The sequence below is a fragment of the Octopus sinensis genome, linkage group LG25 (assembly GCF_006345805.1).
Source record: "Octopus sinensis linkage group LG25, ASM634580v1, whole genome shotgun sequence".
In the NCBI taxonomy this organism is placed as follows: domain Eukaryota; kingdom Metazoa; phylum Mollusca; class Cephalopoda; order Octopoda; family Octopodidae; genus Octopus; species Octopus sinensis.
This window is the reverse complement of record NC_043021.1, coordinates 6,718,830-6,742,447: the sequence shown is the minus strand read 5'-3', so window position 1 is coordinate 6,742,447 and position 23,618 is coordinate 6,718,830. Positions and strand designations below refer to the sequence as shown.

Sequence of the window (23,618 nt, the reverse complement as noted above, 5' to 3'; positions counted from 1 at the left end):
GGTAGTAATTCTATCGGTATCTTTAGCTGAACTGCTAAGTTAAGGGAACATAAACCATCACCTGTAGTCAAGAGGTGGGTAGAGGGACACAAAGGCACACACATATGACAAGCTTCCACTCAGTTTTTGTCAACCAAATTCTCTCACAGAGCACTGGTTGGCCCAGAACTATAGAAGTGGGCCTGAATCCAAAACCAGATGGTAACCTAAAGGAGCTTCTTAATAACACAGCCGAAAAATTAAACATACAAGCAGTCTGTTTGTTAGAAATGCAATGTTGGTGCACAAAGATTTTTACCTGTTTTGTTTTGCTTTTTTTAATGAATATTTTGTGAATGATTATAACATGATTAGTTTATAAGTTTTGAACAGAGCTTAAAAGACAGATGGATATCTTCTGAAATTTTATGTCTTCGTTAATGTAATAACAAAATTTTGATTGAAATTGTAATTGAAATTTGAACACTTTAATACAAGCTGTCTGATGTGGACTGGTAGTAAAAGAATTAAGTAGTGTCTGGTAATTACTTGAGAAATTAAATAGCTAATTAAGAAATAATTTATAGTTTTGCAGAAAGAAAAAACATAAACCACGACAGCGATACATTCGGATAATGAAAGTCTGAAACAGAGCAAACCAAAATGAAGAACTTACATATTACAGTGTCCATAATCTCCAAGATGTCCCATAACAACAAACAAATGATTGAGGGCTTCTCCTGGAGTGATACGACGGTCACGGTCCAGTGTTAGCATACGTTTTAATAAATCTATGAATTCTCTTCGATCTACCTTCTCAGCAACCAATTCTCGGCCCTCTAAATCTTGTGGTACATTAATCTGTAATGGTAAGAAGCATTAGAGAGGTTATGGAACCAACTGGACTGCACGTGCCTAGAACAGGAAAATACCATGGCTATCAGAAATTCTTATATCTGGTAAAACAAATAAAAAAGAACAAAAATCATGTAACATTATAAGACAGGAATGTTGCATCAATATTTGGCACAGAGAAAAGTATGAGCATTCATAGCATACAGAAAAATGTATATTGACAATATATATCACATGTACAGCAGCGTGTCAATATTTGTCATACGGAAATATGTGATATCAATATATATAACGTAGAAAGAAATGTGTGGTATCAATATTTGTCACATAGAAATATCTTGTGAAAATATTTATAACATAGATATCAAATAACTAGTTTCATACCTAGTCTTCAACTTTATTCAACATTCAGTTCTTCATTCAGCCTTATTCTCTCCAACTTCATCAATTTTGTCATTAAACCCTAACCCAACTCCCTACTAAACAATACCTAATGTTCTTGAATTCTCAGCTGCTTGTGTACGTGAGGGGGACACGCACGTATGCGTGTGTGTGTGTATGTGTATACTAATGCTTGTTTTATGCTCAGTTACAAAAATTTGTTTACTTAAACATTAATCTGATGGGTTACTCTATACTTTTGTAGACTACAAATTTATCATTCTTAAACTAGAATGTTGCTGACAGTGAGTCTGAAGTGCCAGCCAGCTGAGTCACATTCAACATTCTTGTTTGATATATATATATATATCGCCTGAGTTTAACTAGATCTCATAATGCAGGAAAACAGTTGCATTATCAAGTACCTGCATGCATGGGGAACTACATTGCATAGAAACAATTGTAGTGATTGGAAATAAATGTCCAACCGTATGCCTTCTTGTTAACTCCAAATTTTTTCACATATATATATATATACACATATATTTATATACACACACATGCATACATACATGTATGTGCATATATGTATGAATGTGTGTGTGTGTGTGTGTGTATGTATATATATATATATATATATATATATATATACACACGAGTTCCTAAAGAGTCGTAAGTGAAATAAAATATATTTTGTCAGACTAGCAATTATGGATTAAATGTTCATATAAGCCAAAACATTTATAAAATAACAATTTCATTATAGATATTAGATGCTTCCAGAACCATATTCCATGCATTCCTTTCCATAAACTATTTGCACAAAAACATGAAACCCTACTCCTGGATATTGCAACTGTCACCAACCTTGTCAAATTCCTCTCATACTTTAAACCCCAACTACAATCTATATAAAGAAACTTTAAGTACCAATGCACCTCATTTTTACAGTCACCAGTTAGATTAGCATACCACCACACTCATTCATACACAATCTAACGAAGTGACAAATTAAACAATTTTCATTCTGTTTTTGTAATCATAATAAACAAACACTTGTGTTGTTAAGCCCATTCACTCACACACACACACAAAATCACTTCCTTTGCTCTTTTACTTGTTTCAGTCATTTGACTGCGGCCATGCTGGAGCACCACCTTTGATCGAGCAACTCGACCCCGGGACTTATTCTTTTTGTAAGCCCAGTACTTTTTCTATCGGTCTCTTTTGCCGAACCGCTAAGTAACGGGGACATAAACACACCAGCATCGGCTGTCAAGCAATGCTAGGGGGACAAACACAGACACACAAACAAACATACATATATATATATATATATATATATATATATATACATATACACGACAGGCTTATTTCAGTTTCCGTCTACCAAATCCACTAACAAGGCATTGGTCGGCCCGGGGCTACAGCAGAAGACACTTGCCCAAGATGCCACGCAGTGGAACTGAACCCGGAACCATGTGGTTGGTTAGCAAGCTACTTACCACACAGCCACTCCTGCGCTTTTAAGCATAAAAATAAAAATGTCTTCACATGCTCCCACTAAGAAGATCTTCCATTTTAACCTTTGTAAATGAAATGGCAAATACTACTGACATAACACCGAGTTCTGAACAACATCTGTCTGCTCTGTTTAACAATAAAACTAAGGCCATAGCAACAACTGTCTGCCATACTTAACAACGAAAAAACCAACTGTGCAATACCAAATTCTTGGCAACAAAACCAATACTAATATACTGAATTCAAAGCAAAATCTCTCAGCCATATTTCATCATCATTTAGGGTCCATTTCCCATTTTAACATGGGTAAGAAGGCTTGACTAGGGTTGGTAAGTGGAAGAGCTGCACTGGGACCCAGAATGTTTTGGGTTGGTTTCTTTTTAACAACAATAAAACCATTCATGAAGATCCCTGATTTTTTAATATTTAGATCCTTGTTAAATTCCCTTTCAATATACGTATTTTGTTTGTCTTTCAACTGACCTATTAATGAGATTATTGTTTAACCTCACGTCAGCCCTAATAAGGCTGACCTATGATCAAAGACATTCCAGATATCACTCTTTCAGGCAGTATGTATGCATTCCAAAGATTGTTAGCCAATGCCTCCTTAGATGTTGATGTTGTTTAGCCCCAGGTTGCTTCTGGTACAGACAGGACCTGCCAATCTCTTTTCTTTTCAAAAATACTAAATGATTTGAAGGAGAGTCTAGCAGGTTAAGTGACCTTCACAGGAGATAGCACCTCAATAATAATAATTTGTGTATAACAAGCCAACAAAGAATTCTCTCTATGTGGTCACTCAACTGGCTTGAAATAACAGCAAAAATATATATATAATCATCATCATCGTTTAGCGTCCGCTTTGCATGCTAGCATGGGTTGGACGGTTCAACTGGGGTCTGGGAAGCCAGAAGGCTGCACCAGGCCCAGTCTGATCTGGCAATGTTTCTATGGCTGGATGCCCTTCCTAACGCCAACCACTCTGTGAGTGTAGTGGGTGCTTTTTACGTGCCAGACGAGGCTGGCAAACGGCCACAATCGGATGGTGCTTTTTACGTGCCACCGGCATGGAGGCCAGTCGGGGCAGCGCTGGCAACGGCCACGTTCGGATGGTTCTCTTACATGCCACCGGCGCTGGTATCACAGCTACAATTTCCATTGATGTTGATCGATTTTGATTCTCACTTGCCTCAAGATATATATATATGCTTCATTACAAGAAAGGACATGATAATTCAGTCCAAGATACACTGTGATAAAAGGTGTTCCAGACACAGTAAATTTAATTATGCTTGGTCTGGGGTTAAACAACATATAAAGTAACGCTGGACAATTCTGTCCTAGATAAATTATATTGTTTAATCTTAAATCAGTATTAATCCGGTAGATGCTGAGTTAAGTGGTTTAGCCACGGGGACCTCCCTATCTTTATATGAAGTAAGGGCATAAGAGACCATCTAATTTCTTAAAATTATTTATTCAGACAGTATGTCTAAGGCTACATCATTCAACATTTCCTTCCTTTGCCATTCAAGATTATTCTGTCAAATGTAATGCTTCTTTCTTCTCATTGTTTTGAATTAATCATCTATTACCTTGTAGCTTCAAGATATCAATGTTGCTTTTTTTATTCTTCTGCAGCAATGCTGGAGCACTGCTTTTAAGGGCTTTTTTAGTCAAAAGAAATCGACCACAGGACTTATTCTTTGCAAACCTTGTACTTATTCTATTTGTCTCTTATGCTGAACTGCTAAGTTACAGGGAATGTAAACACACCGACATCGGTTGTCAAGTGAGGGTGGGGGGAGAAACAGACACAAACACACAAATATATATATTTATATATATACATACATATATACATGTATACATACATGTAAACATACGTATATATATATATAACATATATAATGTATATATATATATATATATATATATATATATATATATATATATATATATATATACATACATGTAAACATACGTTGATTCGTTAGCTACTGCACGCATTTTTTTTCTCTCCTTCTTTCTGTGTTTTTCTCTCTCTGTGTATCTTTCTGTTGAAGAGCGTAGGCTCGAAACGTTAAAGACTTGTTTTATTTATATTTCCTGAGCGCCATACTAATACAATTGTTCGTTTGTTTTCCACCTGCCTTCGTCTTTTGTTTATTTTCATAAAGCTTCCCGTTATATATATATATATATATATATACATATATACATACGTCTGCACCACCGGATACTCCTGAACCACTTTTTTTGTGTGTCCCACAAGAGGAGTCGATGCTAGATGTGTCGAAACAATTGTTGTGATTAATAATATAGTCTCGTATATTCTATCTTCTCTTTCATTTGTTTTATATATATATATATATATATATATATATATATATACATACACACACATATATACATACATACATACATATACATACATTTTTTATATATATATATATATATATATATATATATATACATATACATATATACACACACACATATATACTTATACATATATACATACATAAAATTTTATAATTATGAGTATAATTTTAATTGGGGTTCAGCAAAAATTTGCTTCACCACTCATTGCTGAACCCTAATTATAATTATACTCTTAATTATAAAATTTTATGTATAAGTTTACCTAAAATGGTTCTTTTAACATACCGAACTACTTGGTAAAATTATTAATTATTAATTAATCAATTTTACCCTTTATTATTATTGATATATATATGCTACAACAATGCAAGGATAAATGCAATAAAGGGTAAAATTAATTAATATTCCTAGATGGAGTCACTGCTAGCAGCGACCCCATCTAAGAATATCTGAAGAAGGAATTTTATTCCGAAATATCATATCAGACTATGGATAACTAAATTACAACGGGTGTATAGCCCTTTGTCTGTATTATAGTGCATTGTTGTACCATTCAAAACTTTTTATTCTTTACAAACAATACACAATGCTTCAAGCGAACTACAACACTCTCCTATATATATGTGTGTGTGTGTGTGTGTGTGTACACCAGTGCTTTTCAAACTTTTTGCTGGAGCGGAACCCCAAGAAAACATTTCACTGGCTCGAGGAACCCCTGTGCAATAATTTAATTGTCTTATGCACACATATCTGCACAGGAGAATTAAAAATTACTGTCAATTTTAGCATTTTTGTAACTTCTTGCGGAACCCCTGGACTGTACTGGCAGAACCCTGGTTGAAAACCACTGGTGTACACAATAGGCTTCTTTCAGTTTCCGTCTATCAAATCTACTCATAAGGCTTTGGTCAGCCTGAGGCTACGGTAGAAGACACTTGCCCAAGGTTGCTTGCACTGGAGCTGAACCTGGAACCATGTGGTTGGAAAGCAAGCTTCTTATTACACAGCCACACCTGCGCCTGTGATTTTTTTTAGAATGCCAATGTACAGTGGGTGTCAGAGGCTGTACCTGGCCAGACTGAATTACAAAAAAAAAAAAAAATCCATAGAATATTAGAATATTTGAGCTGGATAAGGCCGGTTTGGATACTAAAAGGTTAAGACAGTAAAATGTGATTTGAGAGGCAGGTATGGCTATCATTTTAAGCATGTTAAGTGACCATGTCAAGGCTATCCTCATTAGTAGCACATTTGTAAATGAAACATGTTTTTCATGCTTACACAACAGTAAATCTATCAGAAAACAGGTGTGTCTCGTTAACTCCCTCAATACCAATTAATGGAATATAATGATAGCTGTAGTTGCATCTGTAGTCTAACCCCAGTCAAACCGGATTCAACAGATATGTAGTCCATGGGATTGTAGCCATTGTAATTTCATCTTTATAGGGTTATACAGGATTTCATTATCTAATTTGTTTCTTACTTATTTAAGGAAGTAGTAAATGATACTGGGGAAACGTGGCTGCTGTTTCTAGTAGGGTGAGTGACTATGTAAAACAGAAATAGAAAAACTTCTTTCTCTTGCAATACTAACGAAATTTCAGCCATTTTAAATTTGAACTTCTCTCTCTCATTGACGAAATTATCTAAAAGCCCTGAAGAAAAGCACAAGGGTCATAAGACCAAAATAATTTAATCTAAGTAGCAGATCTAAAATCTTGTAAAAAAAAAACTGAACAGTTATTAAGCCTGCACTGATGTGCTATCACCATCACAAGACCTTACTGGCCATGTGCAATTTCCCCCTTGGGTATTAAAAAGATTTTGTCTGTATAACATTGCGGCTACCAACTATGGCTCTGTATTATTATTATTATTCTATGTTTGACTTTTGCTTTATGTCTGTACAAGTTGGCTCCAAGTTTCACTCAGACACCTCAAGAGACAACAAGTTGGAAGTTCACATTGTTGTTATGCCTAGTGTGCCATATATTTGGGGGGTTTTTTGGTGTTGTACTAGTGAATGTCTAATACATAAATTTAAAAAAAAAAGTTTGTTTTAAACCTTGGGATTACATAGAGAGTATTTTGCATATTATTATTATTATTATCATAACAATAATGATAATGATAATAATAATAATAATAATAATAATAATAATATTAATAATAATACTGGTCATGGCACCAAAGAAGAATGCCTTGATGCAGTACCAGGCAGTGGCTTTTATGGTTTCTCATCTTAACTGATTGGAAGTATTATCATGTAAATTGTTTTGTCTTTGTATCAAAAAATGAGTTACAGCAAATATTCTGTTCAATCCCATATATTTGCTTGTCAGTTGTTTGACCTTAACCAGTTGAGCATGTCCTTTAGTGGCTGACGATCTCTGCATCATTGATCAAGAGCAGAAGTAGTTGGGGAGCATCGTAGCCATGTGTTGAGAGGGATTATTTGGGATTTGGATAATTCACCTTCGGAAACATGAGTGTTTTGTTCAATATCCTTAAACAACCCTTATTTAGGGACCTTTTGAGTGAGATGGGCTACCCAACCTGAAGAAAATTCTAACTGGACCCCCACCTGCAAGGTCATGTGCTATTTATCTTGTTGGTTGTGATGCATGTGCCTGGTGTACTCTTATCATATGAGTAGTTATGATGGGTATACTGGGCTTCGTGTATCTTACCCCAGTGTTACTTTGATGGCATGCACTGCTCTCTCATTCAATAATTGTCAATATTTTAAAAGGAAACTGTTAAGTCAGTAACACTGCAAAAATCTTGATGCTAAAACCATACTTTATTTTTTAAATCAAAATAAAGTGTCAGTTGCAGTAGTAGTAGTAGTTGTTGTTGTTGTAGTAATAGTAGTCAATTATATCGACACCCCTTCCTCAGAACTCTCACTTGGTAAGCTACCAAGTTGTAGCTATCGATTGACTGTTCACATTCATAGAGTTGCCTCCCTTTACTACGATGGATTCCATACTCAAATCTGCAACCCTTCTTGCTCTCTCTCTCTCTCTCTCCCACACATACACATACACACACACACACTACACACTTCTGCAGAGTCTGCCAACCAAACTTTCACTAATGCACTGGTTAATCTGAAGCAATGACTGGAGGCGAACTGCCCGAGGTGCCATGTAGAAACAGTATAAGGAAGAGAATTATAACAAAGTCTAGATTAATTAATCCACAACGGATAATTATTTATGCTAACTGGACAATCTCTAGGATTAAACACAAATTCAGAGAGAGAGAGTGAGAGAGGGAGAGAAAGAGGGAGATTTTAGAAGCAGTAGGAGAATTGCTGAAAACAAGATTCGTACACTGACAGATCAAAAAAGCAGATACAGAAGTGTAATTAGAAGATACCGAAATGCTGACAACAGCTTGTTGTTTGTATTAAAGGCAATGTTTTGTGGTGGTAGTTTGACATTTGATGATATTCAGTAAGGCTGATGAAAGAGCTAGAAAGGGGGTGGCTGAAAATTTCCTTACTTTGGGTAAAAGAAAATAGAGGAGGATCAGTTAATTATGATTTTATTCAACATATTCAAAATCCAAATCCAAATCGATCAACATCAATGGAAATTACAGCTGTGATACCAGTGCCGGTGGTACGTAAGAGAACCATCCGACCGTGGCCGTTTGCCAGCCTAGTCTGGCACGTAAAAAGCACCCACTACACTCACGGAGTGGTTGGCGTTAGGAAGGGCATCCAGCCGTAGAAACATTGCCAGATCAGACTGGGCCTGGTGCAGCCTTCTGGCTTCCCAGACCCCAGTCACTTAGTGGTTCGGCAAAAGAGACCAATAGGATAAGTACTGGGCTTACAAAGAATAAGTCCCGGGGTCGAGTTGCTCGATTAAAGGCGGTGCTCCAGCATGGCCGCAGTCAAATGACTGAAACAAGTAAAAGAGTAAAAGATATATATTCTCTTTTTTTTTTTTTACTGTTCCAGTCACTGCCTTCAACGAGTTTTCCTTTTCATTTTTTTTCCCTTTTATCCATCACATAGACCCCCAAACTACTTTATTTCAGTTCAGAGTTCATTTTATCGAACGCCAATTTTTATGTTACATAAAACATTAACCCTTTAGCAATCAAATTATTCTGTCAAATGCAATGCTTATTTATTCAATTAATCATACATTATTTCACAACTTTGAAACTTTGATACAACTGATTATTTTTATCGTGGCAATTTAGAATAGGTCCGAGAGGCTGGATGTGGTCAATTTGCACATAAAATGGCTAAAATATTTGGGATGCATATGGCCAGTTTAACCCTTTAGTGTTCAGATTATTCTATCAAACATAATGCCTATTGATTCCCATTGATTTAAATTAATCATGCATTATCTCATATCTTCAAGATCTTGATGGTGTAATTACTTAATGTAGAATAACATTGTAGGGTAGGTGTGAGAGCCTGGATCTGGTCAGTTTGAACATAAAACAGATCAACTATTTTGGCCGGATATGGCCGGTTTAAATACTAAAGGGTTAAATGCTACAGAGTTTTTTCAAAAATCTGTAAACTCCTTTTATATAACACTGTTAATCTAGTGTTTATAGAAACAGGTTTGTTTTCTCTGTAACAACTGCTCAGTCTGAACTAATACAATACTTGAAAATATGAAGATGTCCCTTTAGTTATATAATATCAGACTCAGCTATGTCACACTCTCTCGATTTTCAATGAGAGCTATGTATAAACTATTTTATCAGGTTCATGATGTAATTCAGATGTCTCTTCTAAGTTTATTGTCACTTGAGTTATTATGTAACTCCAGAGACAGCCTTCAAGTGTTATCTGGCACAGAAAAACTAGAATAAATGAGATTTTATACAAGTCGTTTGGCAACCAATGAAGTAATGTGAACTGTTTGGGGAAGATAGGCTCAGATAAAAGTCTATCTAGACTATATAAAATGTCAGTGGCTTCTCTGGTTTCCCTGTAATTCCTAAGAACAAACAATAAATTAGCAAATAAATAATGTAAGCACCACAAAACACAGGTGTGAGTAAGCATATTTAAAATACAGGTGTGAATATATGTGTGTGCGTATATAAAGTGTATATATGCATATATGTATTTGTATACACACCCATACACTTATATATACTTATCTTTCTTCTCATTCCACCTTTATGTATGTGTGTAATATATATATATATATATATATATTTCTTCTCATTCTACTTTTATATACGTGTGTGTGTGTGTGTGTGTGTGTATATCATCATCATCATTATTTATATATACATATACTTTTCTTCCTTCTCCTTCCACTTTATATATATATATATATATATATATATATATATATATATATTATATATATACATACATATATAAACAGGAGTAAAGCAGGTTTTTTAGTGTATTTTGAATTGAGTACAAATGGATACTAAGTCTTAATGAAGTGGAAAAGGATATATGGGCAGTGGCCTCACCACTGTAGAGTATCAGCAAACGCAAAGTACTTATATACGAATGTCGAAGAGGAGAATGTTTAAAAACATTCATGCATGCAGGAGTGGCTTGTGGTAAGTAGCTTGTCTACCAACCACATGGTTCCGGGTTCAGTCCCACTGCGTGGCACCTTGGGCAAGTGACTTCTACTATAGCCTCGGGCCGACCAATGCCTTGTGAGTGGATTTGGTAGACGGAAACTGAAAGAAGCCCGTCGTATATATGTATATATATATATATATATATATATATATATATATATATGTGCGTGTGTGTGTTTGTGTGTCTGTGTTTGTCCCCCTAGCATTGCTTGACGATCGATGCTGGTGTGTTTACGTTCCCCGTAACTTAGCGGTTCAGCAAAAGAGACTGATAGAATAAGTACTGGGTTTACAAAAGAATAAGTCCCGGGGTCGAGTTGCTCAATTAAAGGCGGTGCTCCAGCATGGCCGCAGTCAAATGACTGAAACAAGTAAAAGAGTAAAAAGAGTAAATGTATGGTTCCGAAAATGAGTTTGCAATGCATTATTCCAGGTTCAAACCCAATTCACAACCCCTTAACTCCTTAGCGTTCAGATTACTCAGTCAAATGTAATGCTTATTTATTCACATTGTTTTGAATTAATCATAGATTATCTCGTAGCTTTGAGATTTCGATGACAAGACTGCTTATTTTTAGAGTGATATTATAAGGTAAGTGTGAAAGGCCAGATCTAGCCACTTAGAACATTCAATAGGTAGGATATTTGGGCTGGATATGGCCAGTTTAAATGACAAAGAGTTAAGCAAGTGTCTTCTACTGTAGCTTAAGAGAGAGACCAATACCTTGTGAATGGGATTCAGCAGGTGGGACGTGTGACTTAGTCTATGGGGTGTATGTATTCCTCTCTTTACTCTCTTATACTTGTTTCAGGCATTTGACTGCGGCCATGCTGGAGCACCGCCTTTTAGTCGAGCAAATCGACCCCGGGACTTATTCTTTGTAAGCCCAGTACTTATTCTATCGGTCTCTTTTGCCGAACCGCTAAGCGACGGGGACGTAAACACACCAGGGAGACAAACACAGACACACAAACACATACACACACACATATATATATATATATATATATACATATATACGACAGGCTTCTTTCAGTTTCCGTCTACCAAATCCACTCACAAGGCATTGGTCGGCCCAAAGCTGTAGCAGAAGACACTTGCCCAAGATGCCATACAGTGGGACTGAACCCGGAACCATGTGGTTGGTTAGCAAGCTACTTACCACACAGCCACTCCTGCGTATGTTTGTGAATACGAAAAGACTTAGGCAGCACACGTCCTCTTTCAAATGGGGGGGGGGGGACAAGGAAAACTCCAGCTCCTTATCCCATTTCATCAGGAGACTCTAGGACCAAGGAAATTATTTCCCCAGCATCTCATGGAACATCTTCGATAGCTTGCATACTTTCTTGAAGTTTGTAATTGCTAACTCTGTTTCTGAGAAAACATATATACATATATGTATATGATGTGGATGTGTGGTTAAGAAACCTGCTTCCCAACCACATGATCCAGGGTTCAGTCCCACTGTGCGGCACCTCAGGCAAATGCCTAATACAATATACAGCCTCAGGCCAAGCAAACCCTTGGGAGTGGATTTGGTAGAGAGAAACTGAAAGAACCCTGTCCTATATATGTGTGTGTGTGTGTGTGTGTGCTTGACAACCGATGCTGGTGTGTTTACGTCGCTGTCACTTAGCAGTTCGGCAAAAGAGACCGGTACTGGGCTTACAAAGAATAAGTCCCGGGGTCGATTTGCTCGACTAAAGGCGGTGCTCCAGCATGGCCGCAGTCTAAGGACTGAAATGAGTAAAAGAGTAATACGCATGCCAGAATGGAGAGCAGACTTTAAATGATGATGTGTATATATATATATATATATATATAATATATATATATATATATATATATATATACATATGTATACACACACACATATATATGTGTATACATATGTGTTATATATATATATATATATATAATATATATATATACATATCATCATTTAACGTCTGCTCTCCATTCTGGCATATATATATATATATATATACATATGTATACACACACACATATACATGTATGTATATATATATATATGTGCAAGCAGTGCATGTGTCTCCCTGTCTTCACACTGTGAGAATTGTAAATGAGCGTCACCATCAAACAGCAGTGTCATTTAATTTTCCATGAAAAGATGCCTGGCCACGGAAAATATTACCTAACTCGGAAAGAGGTGAGGGCTGGCAACAGGAAGAACAAACACCCATAAAACATCTGTCCCGAAAAATTCCATTGGTGCTATGCGAAAACGGAAAAGTGGATGTTATACATACATGTGTAACATACACACACACAAACATATATATATATATAATAATAATAATAATAATATCGTGACGCATATTTGCCATTTGAATATGGCTAACCCCTAAGGGTGGATGCTACTGTAGTTTGTAGCCCCAGGAAGATATCTCTTCCAGCTGGCTATAGACACACTATCTGTGCCCTAATAATAATATTAGGGAGTAAATCCAAACTTACAGGGAAAAATTAGATTTAGGATTAAATCTAATTTTACAGTATAAATTAATAATTAAAAAAATTTTTTTTTAATCTTAACTTTAAATTTAAATAATTTAAATTTTGAATTTTATATTTTATATATTATATTAATTAATTTATTTCTATGTTTTGGTTTATGTTTTTCACTGTTTGATTTGCCTAATAGTGGTTTTATCTCTAATTTAATATATATATATATATATATATATATATATATATATATATACAGGAAAGGGGAGAAAGAGAGAGAAAGAAAGAGAGTAGCAGTCAACACATTTGGTTGAAGTTACATATTCATATCTAAAATATACATATTTTAATCTACAAAACTAGCTCTATTTTCTCACCAAATACATTTTATATAATTTATGAAGCTATATACTTCACTCGAGAAACATAACTAAATGAATTAACTACTAGCAGCAACAGTTGGTTCGTTCATAATTTCCTGTTGCAAAACTTCAAACCAAACTGGGACACTTTATAAATGTAACACATTTGTAAAATAACCTATCTTGTTAACACTAAAATGACTGAAGAAATTCTGAAGATCACAATTTATAGAGGCTAACTTGAGAAGATGGAATGGCAACTGCCTCTGTAGAGAAATAACTGGTGACTCAGTTGTCAGCAAGCAATAAATATGTGATCCGAGTGCCATCCATTAAGGATGTTGCTCTCCTCGGTTTCAATTTAGTGTTATTAATGTAGGAGACCAGTAGTAACAACTAAAGTCTAACATTTCCTACCAAAATTTTATTGCTGTTTAACCACAGGTCAGCCCTGTTTGAGCAAAGCTATTACCACCTCTGATCCATCTGTGGCGATTAATCTCTCTTTACTCTTTTACTTGTTTCAGTCATTTGACTGCGGCCATGCTGGAGCACCGCCTTTAGTCGAGCAACTCGACCCCGGGACTTATTCTTTTGTAAGCCCAGTACTTATTCTATCGGTCTCTTTTGCCGAACCACTAAGTAACGGGGACATAAACACACCAGCATCGGTTGTCAAGCAATGCTAGGGGGACAAACACAGACACACAAACACACACACGCATATATATATATACATATATACAACGGGCTTCTTTCAGTTTCCGTCTACCAAATCCACTCACAAGGCTTTGGTCGGCCCGAGGCTATAGTAGAAGACACTTGCCCAAGGTGCCACGCAGTGGGACTGAACCCGGAACCATGTGGTTGGTAAACAAGCTACTTACCACACAGCCACTCCTGCGCCTTATTACGTCTTATTTAAGCAACTTTTTCACAATCTAGAGTTGCCCTTCCCTTCCAAAAATAGTAGGATGTAATTTCAGAAAGATTCAGTTGCTATTTCCAGCAGGCTGTGCCACATAGAGGCATTCTTTGTTGGTTCGTAACAAAACTGTTTGTTGTATATCTATAGCAACAACCAGGGTAAATATCTGATTGCCCCTCCTACCCAAGAATAACAGATACACAATCAACCAGACCTCCTTAGATGATTGCCAACAAAGCAACAGCTTTGAACAACTGTTTGTACAACGTAAAAACTAGTTATGACATGCTTTAATCTGCAGATGGAGGTCTTTATTGTACTAGCCGGCCAAGAGGTAGGGCACCGATGAATTTTTCGACTGCGATATTAATTGGACAAGATATATAGTACAGAGTTTACAGCACAAATTGTGAATAAACAAATAATGGTCATGATTTTATCTATTACTAGATTTACATCAGACAAATTGTGTGCAGTTCTTTACTGTTCAGATTATGCCTACTTTAAATCACATTATTTTCAACTAATCATTTACCATTTCATGACCTTGAGATTTTGATGATATTCTTTATTCCTTTATTCTTTTGCTTGCTTCGGTCAATTGACTGTGGCCATGCTGGAGCACCGCCTTTAGTCGAACAAATCGACCCCAGGAGCTTGTTCTTTGTAAGCCTAGTACTTATTCTATCGGTCTCTTTTGCCAAACCGCTAAGTTATGAGGACATGAACACACCAACATCGGTTGTCAAGCGATGGTGGGGGGACAAACACAGACACACACACATACATACAGACATACATACATACATATATATATATATACACACGACGGGCTTCTTTCAGTTTCCGTCTACCAAATCCACTCACAAGGCTTTGGTCGGCCCAAGGCTATAGCAGAAGACACTTGCCCAAGGTGCAACACAGTGGGACTGAACCCAGAGCCATGTGGTCGGTAAGCAAACTACTTAGCACACAGCCACTCCTGCGCCTATATGATCGTATGTTTTTTTTAACGATATTGTAGGGCAGGTGTGAAAGGCTTGATCCGGCTACTTTGAACATAACATAACGTAACGTAACGTAACACAGGTAGAATATTTTGGTCGGATATGGCCAGTTGAAACGTGAAGGGGTTAAACTGCACTTCAAAACATACAAGTAATTCAGAATGAAATATTAAAAGATCAGGAAAAAAGATCTGATGCTGTGTAACAATGTGATGACAACTGCTAAAAAAAATTCTTGGATGTTGTATAGTCTACATTTCTTCTACTGTAGAACTATAATGGTTATTACTCCAGACAACATCAACTAGAGACTATTACTTTTATTTTTGCATTCAAAGTCACTCTTAACAGGGTCACAAGATACCAACAATAAAGCAGGCCTCAAGCAACTACTCAGTATGTTAGGAATTACAAAAGGAAAAGGAGAGAAAAAACATCTGACAAGAACCTACTCTAAGAATCATAAAACAGACAGTGCAAGATTTGAAAGAATTCAGATTTTATATATATTTATCTGGGGAAATGAGAAAGGAGAGAGCTCCGTGTGATAGACATTGAGGAAAGAAACCACTTGAGTAGAACTACTTTTTTTTAAAGGATAGAACAGCATCAAGTGGAAGAATGAGAATTAGCAGAAAGAAACTTTGGCAGATTGACTGTAAATGTATTGATAGAATAAGCAAGTAATGTCCTGGTGATATGAGAGAGAGAGAAAGTGAAAGGGAAGAGAGAGAGTATTTCTTTATTCACCATAAGGTTGAGAAAAAGAGGGGACAATACGGGGGTGGGGAAAAGACAAAACAAACATTGGGGTCAGAGAGAGAGAGAGAGTATTTCTTTATTCACCATAATGTTGAGAAAAAGAGGGGACAATAGGGGGACAGACAAAACAAATGTTGGGGTCAGGGTATCGAATGAGACACCGTATGAATAAACAAACAATTAAAATATATACAATTAAATAAGAATGAGTGATTAACAAAAAATGAAGCGGGGGGGGGGCGATTGACCCCCACAAACCACATACTCACACTGAAGACTTTGCTTTATCCTTTTTTACATTCTCGATTAAACAGGTTCTTTCACTCGCAACATACTTGCTATAGACTTCCATCTTTTACGAAACACTTTGCGACAGGCATTTCTTCTCCAGCCTTATTTTCTGTTTCATGTGGAAAACGAAAAAGTTGATTAGCTCTCGAGACTGGAGATAAACATGCCTGTTGCAATTCCTTTCACTCTCATCTTCCATACTACTTCTTTCACCACAGCAACTACCGAAAGAAAACAGGCTCGAGGCATTCAAGCTGTAAAAGATCCACAGTGTTGTATATCTAGGACTGCAATGTCCAGATTTTTCTTCCTTACTGAAGGTAAGAAAACTTGATTTTAGAGAAATTTAGCTGCCATTTCCAGCAGCTCAAGCTACCACACAGGACATCATATATCACTTGATATTTAGTATAGGTTTTGCCCAAATTGTTATACAGTCCTCTCAGTAACCTGAAGCAGACTCGTGACTAATCAGACAATTATTTGGTCTGCACCCAGACAGCTAACCAGCTCCTTTCTTGCAGTGCAAACATGGAAGGTGAGAGGGGGGGGGGCACAATTATGTTCTTCTTTTGACCCCTTCCTGAAGCTGATTGAGAGAGAGAGAGAGAGGGGGAGGAAGGAGAGGTGTGAGAAAGAAATAGCCTTGTGTATTATATTTGTAAATTTCAAAGGGTTGAAACAAATACCACAAGGCATTCTGTCTGGTACTCTTACAACTTTGCTATGTGTGTGTCACTGAGCCGACCAAAATAGCAAGCAGCTATTATAACTCAGTATTTAATATGTGCAGGTTATGCAACCAAAACTCTATTGTTTTTAACAACATACTCTATTGTTTTTAACAACATGAAAAACTGAAGAATTTCTTTAAATCATCATCATTTAACGTCCGCTTTCCATGCTAGCATGGGTTGGACGATTTGACTGAGGTCTGGCGAACCAGACTCCAATCTGATCTGGCAGAGTTTCTACAACTGGATGCCCTTCCTAACGCCAACCACTCCGAGAGTGTAGTGGGTGTTTTTTACGTGCCACCTGCACAGGTGCCAGACAGAGCTGGCGAACGGCCACGAATGGATGGTGCTTTTACGTGCCACCGGCACGAGGGCCAGTTTGGTGGTACTGGCAACGGCCACGCCCAAATGGTGCTTTTCACGTGCCACCTGCACAGGAGCCAGTCCAGTGGCACTGGCGACGACCTCATTCAAATGTTTCACGTGCCACCAGCACAAGTGCTAGTAAGGCGACGCGGTAATGATCACGCTCGAACGGTGTGTTTAACATGCCATTGGCACGAAGGCCGGCTTGTTGCTCTGGCACGATCTCACTCGTATGGTACACTTAGCACTCCACTAGCAACGGATGCCGGTCACCGAGTTTCGATTTCAAAAAAAAAAACAAAAAAAAAAACATCATTGTTATAAAGCGTAATGATACTATAAATAAATAAATAAATACTGGCTCATAAAAATTGCCAATTTTCACATGGAAAACATTGAGAATTACCTATGACAATAGTTTTAAGTAAGTAAATTGTGAGTGTGTGCACGCACCGGTTCACATGTGCATGGCTACATGCATGAGTGAGTGAATGGGCGTGTGATTGAGTTTTATGCGCATATGTGTTGTTTGTTATGAGAGTGTGAGTGTATGCAGGTACTTGAGTGTGTGCATGTATGCGTATTATGATATACCTGCATAATGACACTTCACTTCAGCTTAAGTCTACAACATGTTACAGACACTTTACAACACAAACCCTCCAGCCCCACCCCTCCATATATATATATATATATATATATATATATACTCTTACTCTTTTATACTCTCTTACTTGTTTCAGTCATTTGACTGCGGCCATGCTGGAGCACCGCCTTTAGTCGAGCATCTCGACCCCAGGACTTATTCTTTGTAAGCCCAGTACTTATTCTATCGGTCTCTTTTGCTGAACTGCTAAGTGACGGGGACATAAACACACCAGCATCGGTTGTCAAGCTAGGGGGACAAACACAGACACACAAACATACACGCACACACACACACACACATATATATATATATATATATATATACATACACATATATACAACGGGGCTTCTTTTCAGTTTCTGTCTACTAAATTCACTCACAAGGCTTTGGTCGGCCCGAGGCTGTAGTAGAAGACACTTGCCCAAGGTGCCATGCAGTGGGACTGAACCCGGAACCGTGTGGTTGGTAAGCAATCTACTTACCACACAGCCACTCCTGCGCCTATATATATATATATATATATATATATGACATCCCACTACCCTCTTTCTAGAAATATGTGTGTGTGTGTGTGTATTGTATGCATATGTAATATATCAGTTCTGTCATCCCATCTAGTATGGCACTTCTCTCCTACCATACAGCATGGCCACCCACCTCCTATTCATCTCAATAAATATGTCACTGACACTTTTATAGTTCCTACCATTGATCTTTGATTTTTCTGGCTGTTCAACTCCCCACCTGCTTCCCACCACATCTGTAACATTATAGGGTAGAGCTGGATTTATACAGGTCGGGAGGGGTGACTCAGAACAGCTAACTTGGCAGCATAGTTCATTAATCTCAAGTGACTAACAGGTTTGCTCACCAATGTTGCTGAGACAGAGGGAAAGCATTTCACCAACTGGTGACTGAGTCTTTGGTTCACCCGTGATAAATGGTTGAGGTTATTTATTGATTACAGATGACAAGAGGTTTGTTCAGGGTTTGAAATGAATTTCAAATGAATAAAATGAACAGACATAACAAGGAAAACTAAAATTTTAAATATTTTTAGATTAGACATATATATTAATAAGTATGAACAGTACCAATGGAAATTTCTGATATATTTTGAAGAAAAACTACAAACTTTTTCAGCATCTTTGAAGAACTACGAAATACGTTTTTTTGTTTTTGGTTTTTTAAATAATATTTTTCTTAAGTGTTTGCTTGTTGGTATGGAATATAGTAAGGAAGGTGCAGTTTGAGGAGAGAACATCCTTGAAAAGTACAGTCTTTTCTATACACTTGTTACTTCTATCTTGAAGGATTGTTATCTATCAGTTTTATTTTTATATTAAGAAAATAAATACTGGGGAAAAAAATTGAAGAGCTAAGCTAAGTTTTTTTTTTTTTTTTTCTTTTTCTGTAGGATGAATCCTTTACTAAAGATTGAATGAATTTTTGATAATGAAGGTAAGAAAACCTGATTTTAGAGAAATTTAGCTGCCATTTCCAGCAGCTCAAGCTACCACACAGGACATCATATATCACTTGATATTTAGTATAGGTTTTGCCCTAATTGTTATTCAGGGCAAAACCTATATATATGTGCAGGTGGCACATAAAAAAACACCATTCGAGCGAGGTCATTGCCAGCACCGCCTGACTGGCCCCCATGCAGGTGGCACGTAAAAAGCACCCACTACACTCTCGGAGTGGTTGGCATTAGGAAGGGCATCAAGCTGTAGAAACTCTGCCAGATCAGATTGGAGTTTGGTGCAGCCATCTGGCAGTGTTTCTACAGCTGGATGCCCTTCCTAACGCCAACCACTCCGCGAGTGTAGTGGGTGCTTTTTACGTGCCACCTGCACAGGAGCCAGACGGAGCTGGCAAACGGCCACGAACAATGACTCTGGTAATTTGGTACGATCGTTTCGTACATCATTTTATTAAATGTTGTAAGTATTACAACAGATTTAAAATGCTGAGTACTCATCAGCCATTTGAATCTAAATTTTTGCTGAACTTATATATTTATATATATATATCTGAAAATATGAGCGAAGGTAAAAAAAACAAAAAAAACAATACAAACAATCCACATTTGTTTTCAGTTTGAACACAAACTCATCACAGAAGCAATCTGATGCAAAGAAGATCCAGACATAATGAAATACTACTTGGTCAATGAAATAAAATCAAAGTTACAGCATGAATAAATGAAAGACATAAAAAAATAACAAAAGATTAAATGATTAAAAAGAAAAAATTTACATTTAAAAGCAAACAGGTCAGCAAATTGTAGAAATTAATTAATTTAATAGAAGTGTCCTAAGGGGTGGGTGGTGCTTAGCTATGGTTCCAATGTCATAAGGTAAGACATCCAAGTTGCTATTACATTCCCCCAGATTACCATCATTATCATTATTTAATGTCCGTTAAAATCATCATCATCACTTAATGTCCATGCTGGCATGGGTTGGACGGTTTGACTAAAAACAGGTAAGCCAGGGAGCTGCACTACGCTATAATCTGATTTAGCATGGTTTCTACAGCTGTACCTATCACTGATACTGAGGTTAAAAAAATCTCAGAACACCGAGTTTAAGTGACAAAGTCTATCACCATTAACACCCATCAAACTTTCTGGTTCTCTATCTTCTAAAAACCCCAAAGAAGCTGGGGATGTTGTCCAATAATGTAACCCGACCACAAAGAAACGACTAGACAATGAGAGATAAGTTTTAACTCCTTACATGACTCATTAAGGTCAGAAAATGCAAATAAGGGTAATATGCGACTACAGTATAACTCCACAAATCAGCCTGTAACCATTGGAGATCTTAACAAGGCCAGCAAATATAAAAAGTAGGGTTTGGTCAATATTACTGATTTCAGTACTTGACTGGTACTTTTATTTTGACTCTGTGAGGTTGAAAGGCAAAGTTGGCTTCATTGGGATTTGAACTCAGAACATAAAGCACCGTAACTCAATATTGCAATATGCACTAACATTTCCACCAATCTGCTAGCCTCATTGTTTCTAGCATATGCTCAAGGCTTGAATATTTTTTTTTTTTTTTTGAAGCAGAATAGGGTGTAATTTGATATCACTGAACCCAATGCTTTTCTGGTGCTTTATTTTATTGACCCCAAAAAGACAAGGGACAATTTAAATCAATGCCCATCAACCCAAAGGAATAACTGCAACACGGGTGCAAAATCTAAAATTTGGGGGAGAAAAGAACAGTCAATAATATCGACTCTAGTCCTTCACCAGTACTTTAATTCTGCCAACTGATTTTCCCAAATAATAATAATAATAATGGTTTCAAATTTTGGCACAAGGCCAGCAAGTTCAGGAAAGGGGCCATTTATCTACATCAACCTCAGTGCTCAACTGGTATTTCTTCGTTGACCCCGTAATATTTAAATAGATGAAAGGCAAAGTCAACCTCGCTGGAATTTGAATGCAGAGTGTGGAGACAGATGAACTGCTATAAAGCACTTTGCCCAGCATTGCTAATGTTTCTGGCAGCTCACCACAATAACAATAACAATAATAATAATAATAATAATAATAATAATAATAGTAATATCTGAGTCTTGCAAATGTAATGTATCAATAATCAACAATCGAAGCAAGTAGTAGTGATAGGGGTTCAAGCAGTTGGTAGATCTTTGTAAGCACATGGGGAGAGTAGACAAGTGCTAATCTGTCACACTAACTACCAGGGGCTGATAGGGATAAGGTTTCGGTGATGTTGCCATGACAATACCTGAAGACAACATTCTGAAAATTATAAGCAGATTGAATTTTAAAAAACGTAACATAAAAAAAAAAAGTGCTGTTCTGTTTGGGTGAAAGGAAAAGAAAATATTTAAACAAAAACAAACAAAAAATAAGTACGTGCTGCTACCAAAAGGTTAAGATATAATACTTCAAATTTATCAATTTAGTTAATTGCAAAGTAGATAAATTGGGGGGTTTGGGTGGCACAGTGACGAGATTGAGGAGGGGAGGCTTAGTGGGATTTCAGGGGAAGGTGGATAGAAGTTAGGAACAGGGTGGAATAACATATTTAAGTAGCAACCATCTATATTATTTCAGTTGGACCCTATTGAGTCATCGTCTTGACAGGAAATCTTTTGGTTAATTTGCAAATGGAACTTTCTGTGGAGTCAATAAAATGAAGGCAGATTTGACAGATTTCAGTCAGTTCCTTCTCTAATTGATGAAATATTTAGCTAATAAAGTTTCTGAAACCTGATTTAATGAAGGAAATATCAGAAGAAAAGAATTAAGATGCAATTATTTATTGTCGTTCGTTACCTGACTTCTTAATTAATTAATTACAAATGAACCTGCAAGAATTGGAATGCATGATTAACAATTCAGACAGCTGCTGTGGTTAAAAGACAAAGTAAGAGAGGTTTTAATATGAGAGACTGAAGGCAGCAAAACTGAGCAACCTCTCCCTATTAGACCATGTCGTACTGGAGTTTGCGATGAGGTCCTCAGCTGATGAGGGCATCTAGGGCTTCACAACAACAACAACAACAACAAGCAAATAGAAACAGTTTGAAAAGTAGAGAGAGAAAGAGTATGGCTTGGGCAAATAGCAACAGTGCACCCCCATCACATCACACCATAAATCATTGTATGTTTGTGTGCACAATTTGACTGTCAAGTGACAACAGATAAATGAGTCATACGGTTTAGCTGTTCAGCTGCTACGTCTATGTTGAGGATCTGCTCAAGCAGAGCTGACCTTGAGTAAGACGACTCATTGACACTGCTTGCTATTATATTTTTCTCATTATTTTAAGCATCTGGGTCGCAAAGAAGGAAAAAGAAATACTAAAACGCTTAAGTTGCAAAGAGGCAAGAAGCATTTTTCTTTTCGGGTTAAGGAATATGATATAGAGAATTAAACTCTCACCTGTGCATGCGTGTGTGTGTGGTGTGTGTGCATGTATGTAAGAAATTTGATTCACAACCAAGGTTTCAGGTTCAATCTGACCGTGCAGTACTTTGGTTAAGTGTCTACAACAATAGCCTCAAGCCTGCCTTGTGTGTACATACATACATACATGCATATGTATGTATGCATATACTCTTTACTCTTTTACTTGTTTCAGTCATTTGACTGCGGCCATGCTGCAGCACCGCCTTTAGTCGAGCAAATCGACCGCAGGACTTATTCTATTGGTCTCTTTTGCTGAACCGCTAAGTGACGGGGACGTAAACACACCAGCATCGGTTGTCAAGCAATGCTAGGGGGACAAACACATACATATATATATATATATATATATACACACATATATAC

At 37.0% G+C, this 23,618-nt stretch overlaps 1 protein-coding gene across 4 annotated transcripts in view; it reads right to left on the bottom strand.

Annotated features, from left to right (window-relative positions):
• LOC115224221 (homeodomain-interacting protein kinase 2) overlaps window positions 1-23,618 on the bottom strand; it is a 225,363-nt gene that overhangs the window by 41,165 nt on the left and 160,580 nt on the right. For all 4 annotated transcript variants that reach the window (XM_036513303.1, XM_029794999.2, XM_029794998.2 and 1 more), the window contains exon 6: window positions 656-840. In XM_036513303.1, the coding sequence (XP_036369196.1) occupies window positions 656-840 (185 nt within the window). The remainder of the gene's footprint in view (window positions 1-655; window positions 841-23,618) is intronic.